This window comes from Carassius carassius, chromosome 44 (assembly GCF_963082965.1).
Source record: "Carassius carassius chromosome 44, fCarCar2.1, whole genome shotgun sequence".
Classification (NCBI taxonomy): domain Eukaryota; kingdom Metazoa; phylum Chordata; class Actinopteri; order Cypriniformes; family Cyprinidae; genus Carassius; species Carassius carassius.
Genome location: NC_081798.1, coordinates 13,039,398 through 13,051,702, shown reverse-complemented (window position 1 = coordinate 13,051,702; position 12,305 = coordinate 13,039,398). Strand labels below are relative to the sequence as shown.

Sequence of the window (12,305 nt, the reverse complement as noted above, 5' to 3'; positions counted from 1 at the left end):
ATTTGCAAGCACACACATTCACATACAAACATTTTTTTTTTTTTTTTGAGCCCGGAGACAGTTGTGTTATATAACATAATTTCCTCAGAAAAAAAAGAAAGTGCTCCATGTTTGATCCAATAAGACAAGGATTTTGATTAATTGGTCTATAAACTGATGGAAAGCAGGTTCCCTGATACCATGCCTAAATAATCAGGCTAATCCAAAACTACAGGATGGTAGCCTATTTCATGCATGTACCATTTGGCAACTCTATTGTTCCTTTTTACAATGAAATGGTTGAATTCCAGAGCACATATCTGGAGCTGAACAAAAGAGCCACACCATGAATAGGATTAATTTATCAGTCCCATTATCATCCAAGTATTAAAACCCAATAATTATTTCATGATCAACATTTTGTGATACTTTGAAGAGGACACACAAGTGGAATAGACAGGTTAGTTACAGGTTAATCTTTGTAATTACAGAGCAAGTTATTATTCCATGAAGCAGACGAGGGTGTAAGAATAGCATTGATTCTGTCAATCCATTACATTCAGTAGCATTTCTCTAAATAAGTGACACTCACATGAACCAGGGATCATAAATAATAGAGGTAGGGATTATGATGATGGTGCTGAAAACATGTTTAGAGTTCACCCTCCTGCTGTGTCTTACCACGTTCCCATTCACAGCTCAAATGCGGTTCGTCTGTGTCACTAATGGATGTATACTGTGACTAATTAAGGGATGAGTTTTGGTCTGAGTGTGTCTCAGGTATGCATGCAGTATGTCTTTATTCATTAGCTATCAGAACACGATGAGTCAACATACTCCATTAGCTCACAATGAAGTTGTGTCCTAACTATCCACAATTTCTATAATCAGTGCCAACCATCCTCACTGCATAAGTAGCCGCATCATTTTCATGTGAATTTCATTTAGAATGACAGATTTACTGAAGTGCAATTCACAGGCAATGGATTCTGGGAAATAATGTGTTTTGTCTTCTCTAGAAGTTAATTATTTAAGTTTTATAAATATATAATTTAAAATAAGTATAACTTATACAAATTAATTAATATCTATCCATCCATCTATCCATTTGTCTGTCTGTTCATCCATCCATTTATCCACCCATCTGTTGATCCATCCACAGTTCTATTCATCCATCTTTCCATCTACTGAATCTATCCATCTATCATTCTATGATGAATCTGAATTCTTTTTACTTCCTTATATAAAATTTCAAATTGCAACCTGTTTGCTACCTCAAAATCAGGAACTGAAAAATTATTATTAATACAGTATTCTCAAATCGATTCTGAATGCCACATTAATTCTGGCAAACCATGCCACTTGTATTCCAATGTCAGGGATTTGTTGTTTCCAGCTCTTTTATTATCACTTAATGAGCACTAAACAAGACCTAATGACAACACATCAATTGCCAAAAGACCAAAAGCTTTGACTACGACCATCCATTCCAGGTACAGCAAATGGTAATTATACCCAGACTCTATGCTGGCAATGACAAGGTGAATGTTTTTAAAGGTGAATGTTATTAACAGAGAGAGGGAGAGGAGCCTATGCCAGAATCTATAGCTTCAATTACCAGGCAAGACGAAGGACCAGAGCCAACAGGAAAGGCTTCACTGAGAGAGGCAATTATTCGTCAAGAACAGACAGGGGGTAAACAACTGGGCCTGAATGTCAAAAGACAAGAGATGGAGAGAGTGAGAGATGAAGGAGGGCAGGAGCAGGCAAGTGCAGGAGAGAGGGAGAGAGAAACTTCAGGACGTTTTCCACATTTAAAGTAATGTCCATCCATCAAACTAGTCAAAGCAGTGTAAGAAGAAGCTTATTTGAGTATGAAAAGGGAAATTTCGAAAACACCAATACATCACCGTCCGTTCTGTCCAACATATTTGATTTTTAAAAATGGCTTTGCAATAAGCTGTGTATAACCTAACAAGAAAGGATGCGAAAAACTTCATATTTTCAAAGTCGAGTAGTTGGTGGGTAGCTTGAATGAACAGTCAGTCTAAACCAAAAGCCCAGGAATACAAGTCTGATAATAAAAATGAGACTCAATTAAAAAAGTGAAATGTCACAAACTGTAATACAACAAAATAAAGAAAGAAAAAAACAAAACATTAACATGAATTAGAGTAACTAATTCAAATTTGCATTTATAGGGGGAAAAAGTGTTAAAAGTATTTAGAATGCAGGTTAAGGAGCATTTACAATAACGTTTTAATAGTATTACTTTTAAAAAAAAACTTGATTTCTGTAAAAAACTTTTTTTTTTGCCTTCAAAAAGTTTTAGTTTCTTTTTTTGGAGAAAGACAGATGTTGGGTCATCTATTCTGAGGTCATTTCTCTTAGAAATACAATAGATTCCAATACATTGGCAGTTTTATCATCATGATTTTCCAAGGTCTATGAATTTCAGCAATCCAAAAGCAGAAGGAGATTAGAGCTGATTGGAGAATAACCACAAGTCCCGACCAGCCACTCCAGATAGCAAATACAATCCAAATTGAATCTTCCTGAAATCTCCAAGCACTCCAAAATAATTAAATTCTCAGCGGAAAGAGAGGAACAGCATTATAATTAAACTCCCTTGTTCTTGTTCCTCTTCCATCATTCACAGGCCCTGTAAACGAACGCAAAGCTAACCGACAGGAGGATTAGATTGGGGAACTAATTTTGTTAGGAAAAAATGCATTTTTATCCACCTTGCTTGAATCCTGCATATAGACTTTCCACTTGTGTGGAGCATGTCGTGCAATGAAGAACTGGAGGATTTGTGAAAAACACAATTCTAAGATGTGTACGCAAATACATAGGGACTTAAAAAAAACAGACAATCCTCTAAGCTGTGTGGCTTAGAACTAAGCAATTAATTTAATGCAGGTAGCTCCAACCAACATGTACAAGCATGTAAACAAGTGCTTGGGGCAAAGACTCCAGTCTCCATCAAGTACCTGAGGCTTTTTTTTTTATCCTAATACTAAACTAGTAAATTTAAATGCAAATCAAGCAGCAAGTTCATTAACCTATAAACTGACTGAAGTATATTATGTAGATATCGACCGATGTATCGGTTTTGCCAATGAATCGGCACCGATAGTTGATTGCTGGAAAAATCGGTTATGGTAATAATCTGTAACAATCAGAAAACGAATCAGTTAGTTTTCCGGGTTGGGTCCATTGCTGGAGCGGTTGAGAAGAGTGTTTTCATTATACAGTCCGAGAGCGGCCTCTAGTGGTTGAAATCATTGACAGCATGTGCTATTTGTTTAGAAACGTGATGCTGCAGGCTGAACAGAGCGAGAAATTTCAGACCCGGATTTGAATGCAGCTGAAAGAAAATCCTGCCGCGCCATTCAAATCATTTTCCATTAAATGAGATATTTGCCCTGAATCATTATTAATGTAGATAATGAATTGTATATTGAGCATTTACATTGAAACGTTTGTCCTTCTGTGGCTCTAATAAGTGAAGTGAAGTGAAGTGAAGTGAAGTGAAGTGAAGTGACATTCAGCCAAGTATAGTGACCCATACTCAGAATTTGTGCTCTGCATTTAACCCATCCGAAATGCACACACACACAGAGCAGTGAACACACACACACACACTGTGAGCATACACCCGGAGCAGTGGGCAGCCATTTTATGCTGCGGCGCCCGGGGAGCAGTTGGGGGTTCGATGCCTTGCTCAAGGGCACCTAAGTCGTGGTATTGAAGGTGGAGAGAGAACTGTACATGCACTCCCCCCACCCACAATTCCTGCCGGCCCGGGACTCGAACTCACAACCTTTCGATTGGGAGTCCGACTCTCTAACCATTAGGCCACGACTTCCCCAATAATAATGTCTGTATGCTTCATTTATAGAGCTATAATATCGATCACTCTTTCCGTTTGCTCTGTTTTTTAAACACTGAACTTAAACTTAAACTTATCTATGCCTCATTCTTCATTCTTGAAGTAAACTTGTGTCCGTTTGGTGATTAAATAAAGTTGAATGTGCTCAAGTTGAACGCGATGCGTCCAGAGTGTGTGTGATACAAGTGAGTTCTCCTAGACTCAGCGCTGCCCTTTTATTTTGATTGGATAATTATCAAGTGTTCAAGAATAGAAGTGTGAAAGTATACATTGTGCTGGTATAATTGTAATGCTGTGGCCTTGTGTATATAAAGATATGCATCTTTAATCATGACTGATGAATGAAATGTTAACACTTTCAAATAAGAGTCCATCTGTAACATTATGATTATTGAAAGCTGTGTAAGCTTTGTTTCTTGTTAGAGTGCGGTAATTTAAACATTTACTTTTACTATTATTATTGTTATAATTACTACTTCTACTAGTATAGTTCAATACTGTTTTTTTTTTATAAAGCACTATTTTAGTTTTTATTCAGTATGCATTTTAAAAACGATCAGTAAATTAATAGGTATCGGCCAGTGTGGTCCAACCTAGCTATCGGTATTGGAAAAAATCCACTATCGGTCGACCTTTAATATGTTAATAAATGATAACCCTCTGGGGTCGACAAATGCGGATATGCGTTTTGTGGTTTCATAACGATGACATCTGATTTTGTTCGAAATGACATATCAGTTCATTCTTCGATTTCATTTGAAGTATATTGAGGCCTTCAGGCTCTCTCAGGCTGTGATGCCATGTATCCTCAAGCGCATCGTTCTGCACACTGGATGCGCACATTGTAAAAGCTTCGTTCTGAACTGTATTTGTTTTGTCCGTATATCGTATCTATCATATGTTGTTGCCTTATTAAAAAATATGCTATACATTTAAAATACATTTATTTTAATTAATGTTTTTAATGAACAGATTTTATAATAATACAAATAGCAATGTGTAACATTTTACCATATTTAGTGCAACACTTTTATTTGTTCCCCACAAAATAGTTTTTTCACAAAATTGTTAATTTCTAAAATCACTGTTCACAGATTTTTCTAAAATAACTTTTGCTGCCGAATGATCCACTATCCTAGTTTATGATACATTTTTGTCATAGATTTTGAATATGCATAGGCCTATGGTTTTCCATATTTATTGTTTATTAATTTTTTATAATGAAATAGTCTGTATCTAGTAGATTGTAAAAAAAAATATTATCAGTTCCACACACAGAGAGATATAAATTCTACATTCATTTAAAAGAGGGGAAAAAAACTTAATTATTATTGGTCAGCCAATACTGAACCCTAGATATCGGAATCGGTATTGGAGGCAAAAAAAAGCGGATCAGATCATCCCTGTCTCTAACCTTATTTCACAGAGTTGAAATAACATTGGCGTGTCTGTGTCTATTTAATACTATCAGGGTATCTGCACATTTTTGATCAACAAATTTAATGACTTTTAATACCTTTTTAAGACCTTCAAGAATAAAAATTAAGACCATTATCCTGGCAAAAAATAAATAAATATATATATATATATGACACTCTAGGCTGTTCAGGTTAACAAAGCACATTTGTATTTGAGCAACAGTGCAAATAGTCAGTGCATATTTAGCAACATAAATTGTCAGGCAACTGCCTTCTCAATACTACAACAATACTGCTGTAAATAACGTACAAACAGTGCGTAAACAAATCAAATTGCAAATGACAAGTTAAACACAGTCCAAAAAATGGACTGAGTAAAAAAAGGGAATTAGTGTCCAAACAACAGCAAAGAACCCCAATATTCTTGCTCAATTTTTACTGTTGATCCGTTAAGCATCCCAGTTCAGTACCTGACATGCAAATCCAGTTGTTTGCTTTTGGTTGTCCTATTCATGCTTTCGTCAAACATGAGAACGAAGCTGCCTTGATTCACACTTGACAGACGTTGCCTTTATATGTACGGAACAAGTCCAAATCAAGCAAGATAAGAGGTTTTGTCCTTGCCACAACTAAATGTTTTTGCACATTCCCAGTCAGGGAACATTGCCCTGAAGACGGTGCTCACCAGTGATGCGCGTGTTGATCCAAAATGAGCGGGTGCCTGCGGCAGGGTTGCCAACTCTAACGCATCTGGCGTGACACTCACGCTTTCAGCATCAATCTCACGCTGAAGTCCAAGCGTGAGTGTCACGCCAGATGCGTGAGAGTTGGCAACCCTGTCCTGCGGTCACCCGCAGTTACCAGCGGTTACGAGTCATCCAAAAATATTTTTAATGATATTCGGGTCGCGGCCGGTTGGGTCGTTTAAAATAAAGATGCCAAATAAACCTTTGTGATTTATTTAGTACTAGACACAATTTTAATTTTGATCAATGTTTTATCAATAAAATGGCCGTATTTAATAAATAAGAAGCAAATATATAGCAGACAATGTAATGAGGCGCCGGCACGATCACTTGCATTGCATGTGAACTGGAGGGTGCCGAAACTCAGCTTGTGCCTCACAGATTTGAGAAATATAGGCTATATATTGCAGAAAGCTTGAAATGTCTATTTTAACCAAAATAAGTAGGCTACTCTCTGATTATGTAATCCATATGAAATATGCATTTCTCTCTGGCGTGGCGAGTCAGCATCGTCAACTTCATCTTTGCAGCGACACAGAAAACACTAGTTTAGGGCTGTAGCTATCGAATATTTTAGTAATCGAGTATTCTACCAAAAATTCCATCGATTAATCGAGTAATCGGATAAAATGTGTTTTTGCTTAAAGTGCAATATTAATTATGCAAGAGAAAATAAGACTCCTGGGTCTCTTAAAATAAACAACTAAGTTTCCTTTTTTAGAAAAAAAAAATAGAAAATAGAATGCTATGCATACATCAAAAATAAACATTTAATTAGTACCCATTGTTTCTCTGTCTGTACTTGTACTGTGAACAATGAAAATAAAGTTGACAGATGAATTAAGTGAATTTAAGTGCCATTCAGTTGGGGTTTAAAATAAAGCATTTTCTGAGATGCACATTAAACATTAAACACATAAAACATTAATTTAATTTATCTTTTAATTATTGAAAATTAAGCAAACTTAACTTTTTGGTACTAAACCGCAATAACTAAACCGGACTTTTATTTTGATGGGTTGATGTACCTTTGCAGTTCTGTGTATGTGATGTGATGCTAGTTTTACTCAAATCAAACGGTCAAATGCTCATGAAGTGACTGTCAGAGCAGTTCTGGAGATGTTGTTCATGTGTTCACGTCCTTATTTAGTGAGACAGCAGACGCTGAAATTACCGCGAGCGTCACGCGAGCTTCTGTGTGTGTGATAAAGGAAGACGTGCTTCTGCTCCATTCATTAACACAGACACGCAGAACATGCAGGATTCATATTTAAATAGACTGTTCCGGCTTAATATTTACAGATATTAGTCCATATCGTGATTTGATGTAAGTGCAATGACCTATTTTTGATTAATTCATTCAAAATTTGGCAAATTCTGTGCCATTCCACGTTAAACTGTAAATTCCGTTTTTATGACTGGATTCCGCGATTCCCTCCGCGTTTTCTGCATCACAGAAATCATAGGGCCCTAGTTGTGGTATGCCAGCTCTATCTTGCAATGCTCACACGCCACGACATTCTCTTTACGTTTGCCAGTGCCCTCAAATCAAAACACTGCTGACTCCTTGTGTCTCCTTCCGCTTTGTGGGTGACGTAAACGCGTTGTGTCACATTAAAAAAATCATTGCGAAAGAACCTGACGTGAGATTTAAAATAAATTAAAAGAGGCTTCGAGGCAGAGGAATTTGCCTTGATCATTTTTTGTAATCGAGTCACTCGAGATGAGTGAGCGGAGCAGAATATTCAGAAATGCGCTCTCCGCTCACGAGCTCTGATCGGAACAAACCCGAACCTCACTGTCTGCTGAACTTCAAACATCAAAATAGACATAGCCACACTAGACTATTTTAGTAGAAATTATGAGCTTATTGACGATTTTGTATAATTCTTAACAAAATTTGAATTTTTTTTTTTTTTTGCCTAGTTCCTACGTCTATGGCCCAATGACGCTACGATGAGCATTTACTGCTTTTAAAAAATGCGGGTCAGGAAGCGGGTCGGGTTCAATTAATTTAATTCCGTATTCCTTCGTATTCCGTCGTTTTTTGTAACCAGCCGCTATATTTCTCATCATCGAGCCAGTTATCATTAAAACTGCACTTTCCCATCTTGGCTCACGTCTGCCACTCTGAATGAAACACTTCTTCGTCTGTTTCTATGACAGGCCTACAGGGAAAACACTGCCCCCTAAATGGTGTATGATGCCTGTGCTATTAGCATGGAAAATAGTTTTTCCGATATCTTTCTTTCATTCTATTTCATTCATTTTAAGATCTTAAAAAAAACTTATATTTTTTGTAAGACGTTTTAATATTTTTTAAGGATCCGCGGAGACCCTGGCTATTAATCTATATTTTTTTTAACAAGGAGGTGGGGGAGGGGGTCGTGTAGCTTTTGCTATGTTTTTGGGAGGCCTTACCCCTCTGAAGTTTGGGAAGCTCTGTCCTAGATGAATGTTAAGCAACACAAACTCACAGTGTATGGAGAGGAAGAGTTTGTGGACCAAGCTGCTGAGATGGGATTCCTACCAAGGATTTAGAAATTTTGCGAGCCCGGAAATCCAAAACTTCAAACATCCCAGTGAAAAGGGAGATCGAAATGCTGCTCATATATGTAAAACTATCACATAGTTCTAATTAAACTATAGCATATAGCAATGCTTGTGTCTGTAACAGGCTTGACAAAAATATCAAAACATGAGGTAGAAAAATAGGCATAAAACAATAAATTACATAGCCTGAGATGGCACAATACAATACAAAGGTGTCTTCATTTCGTGGACATTTAAAAGGGTCATGGAACCCCAGATTACTTTTTCTGAGATTTTAGCAGTGTTTGTGTTGCACACCATAGAAGACAATGCTAGCGTAATTTTAACTGTTGAAGAAAACTGGTTAATTTTATTTACTGGTAAAAAATTTTGTGCAATTTTTATCTTCCGGATATAAAATCGACATTGTGTTCACGTCACAATTTGTCACGTGTCAATGGACTATAGTACATTGATGGCATGTCTGTGTCTATTTAATTATTCATGAGACTTGAAGAAGATGCTTCCCTTAATTATTCACAACAGCATGTGTTGCTTTGCTATGACAGACGTTTCAGACTATAAGATGACATCGCGCACATTAACGGAGAGAAAGGTTAATGGATCAAAGAAGAGTGTTTGTTTTTGCTTTGTAATAAGAGTTCAGCACAAACACGATTCATTCACTTAGTGAGCATAACCGTTTTTACAGCTCTGTGACAAAACACGTCAAAAGGCACATATAAACACCACAGTATAAGCCTTAAAAGTTCTCAGAGGTGCAACAGTGCATTCATACGTTTTCAATGAAGAGTGCAAATTTCCGATTTCCACCGATTTCGTGGAATGACACTTATATAAATATCTTTATTTCTCAACAGTATTCCGTATTTCCCTCCAGTATTCTAGCATAAAAAGCTCCAGACTATTTGCAGAAAAGCAAACTACACATTGGAAGATGATTCTTCCATCCTTTACAACAGCATTATGAGTTCATAAGTATACATGAGGAGGTACAATGCCTCCCCTCTCACCTTAGGACAAGAGAACAAAAGAGACAAACTAAAATGAGGGCAATCATCTCCGATAAATACAGTCTTTAGCCTGTCAATGTCCTCATAACAGGCCTGCAGTTACAGATATTTTTATCGGGGCAAACCCACCAAGTACAATAACAGCCTCGTACGTAGTTGGCAAAGGCACACAACAACAAATGAACATGGACACAAAGGCACACGGTGTCTCTGTGGTGATTCTGCACCTTTGCTTATTATTTTCTTTCTTACAAAAATGCTGAAATATTCGACACACAAACTGATTGGATGACAGTTAGGTCAAAAGAGTCTGTCTTCTTATTTAGTATCATGGTTAGTATCCATTATGAAGCAAAAGAAAGCTCAAAGGGACAGAACAGGAATCAAATGTATTTACTGCTCATCCTTTCAGGTTTATATGTGAGTCTGTGTGGCTGCGATCATTCTTTGACTTACGGGTTTTGCAGCTGTGATGATGTACTGAAGGACCATCTCCCTTTTTGTGCTCAAGTCTTTTTCTCTGAGAGGAGCTTTCTTCTCTTCATTAAGATTCATATCCTCCTGAAAACACAAACCACATACTGTATGTTAAAGAAGAAAAAGGAATCTTTTTACAAGAAAAATCTTCTTAAGATCAACGGTATTATGAACTGCTTTATGAGATTCTCCATCATAAGTGGCAAAACCTCTGACCCCAAAGGAAAGGTTATATCAAATCATTTACTGATTTCAATATAGTTCTAATCAAAAGAAAATAGTACTGGAGATGCTTAATGTAAACAGTGGAGAAAGGTAAAGAGCATCTTTGCATCTTGCCATTTCAAAAGCCTTACATGAATCAAATCATGCCTAGCACCTGTTCTTTTTGGAACTGAGAATAAATTAAACCGCAGGAAGTCAACCTCTGCTTGTAAATCCATCAAGCAAATACATCTTCCCTGTATTTTATGACATTAAGAAAAAGGTAAGTAGATGAGAATGAGAAAAACACAAAGAATACTGATAATGCATCTTAAGCAAAAAAAAAAAAAAAGGATCTTTTACGTATCTTTAACACTTACAGACCCAAGCATTTATATTAATTATGTTTTTTGTTATTCTTCAACATGTCTTTAGGATGGCATTAGTAATAAAAACCATTTTGTTTCTGCAAAATTTGCATCAGTTTATAATTTGGAAAAATTGTTAGTCATTTAGGGTTGTCAAATTTCACCTATATTTTTGATACACTAAGTGGAAGTTTTGAATGCACAACAACACAATTCAGCACACAAATGTATTTGAAAAATAATATATTTCAAACAGTAAGGATACAGACACGAAAAGTTAAGAAATTTCACTTTTTGGCCATTTAAATAATTTATGAAATATTCATATCAAAGCATACAGTATATGATGAATTTATGTCAACACCACTGCATAAACAATATATATTGTAATATTAATGAGACTAGGGCTGGACGATTATGGCCTAAAATCAAAACCTCGATTAATTGAACATTTTACCTCGATTACGATTAATGAACGATTATTTTGTTTCTGTTTTTTTTTTTGTTTTTTTTTTGCCCTCATAGTTCACTGACAAGGTTTGTACTGTAATTATGATTGACTATTAAAGGTGAGATATTTTTCCTATTGAAAAAGCGATCTGACATAATAGCTCACTATTAGCAGTTATTTTATCTATGTTTGTAACATTTCTTACAGATTATTGCTCGGTGTAAGAGATAATTAAAGATCAGATAAAGATAAATTAGCACAGTACCAGTACGAGTGATTGCGTGTGTGAATTAGTCATACCCTCTCTATTATTGTGAAGCTGTGGGTTGTAAATAGCCTAGTTCCTTCAAAAGTAGAAAAATATGCTATAAGTTTTGAGATTCTAAGCTACTTTAGTGATAAATCACAGGACAGCGCTGACAGCTAGTTTCTGCGTTCCTCTGTGCGAGCGATCTTCACAGCTACTGTTTATATGAGTGTTCGTGCCACAATGCAGCTGTGCGAACTAGGGCTGTCTAAATGGCTGAAAAACTAAATTCGAATTTGCAATTAAATATTATCCAAATTCAAATTATATTCAAATACAAATCAAAACTGCTGACTCCTTGTGTCTCCTTCCGCTTTGTGGGTGACGTAAACGCGTTGTGTCACATTAAAAAAATCATTGCGAAAGAACCTGACGTGAGATTTAAAATAAATTAAAAGAGGCTTCGAGGCAGAGGAATTTGCCTTGATCATTTTTTGTAATCGAGTCACTCGAGATAAGTGAGCGGAGCAGAATATTCAGAAATGCGCTCTCCGCTCACAAGCTCTGATCGGAACAAACCCGAACCTCACTGTCTGCTGAACTTCAAACATCAAAATAGACATAGCCACACTAGACTATTTTAGTAGAAATTATGAGCTTATTGACGATTTTGTATAATTCTTAACAAAATTTGAATTTTTTTTTTTTTTTTTGCCTAGTTCCTACGTCTATGGCCCAATGACGCTACGATGAGCATTTACTGCTTTTAAAAAATGCGGGTCAGGAAGCGGGTCGGGTTCAATATTTTCTTTTTCTTTTTTTACGGTCCGAGTTGCGGGCGGGTAAGTTGAAAACGCCGGTCGGGTGCGGGTTATTAATACATTGACCCGCGCATCACTGGTGCTCACGTCTTCTTTAGAGTGATGTCGGCTAACCGTGTGCAAAGCCCACAGC

The 12,305-nt window shown here is 36.5% G+C and overlaps 1 protein-coding gene across 1 annotated transcript in view; it reads right to left on the bottom strand.

The window, feature by feature from the left end:
* LOC132126489 (protein diaphanous homolog 3-like) overlaps positions 1 to 12,305 on the bottom strand; it is a 405,695-nt gene that overhangs the window by 313,009 nt on the left and 80,381 nt on the right. Inside the window, exon 3 of the mRNA XM_059537748.1 lies at positions 10,061 to 10,165. Within this exon, the coding sequence (XP_059393731.1) occupies positions 10,061 to 10,165 (105 nt within the window). The remainder of the gene's footprint in view (positions 1 to 10,060; positions 10,166 to 12,305) is intronic.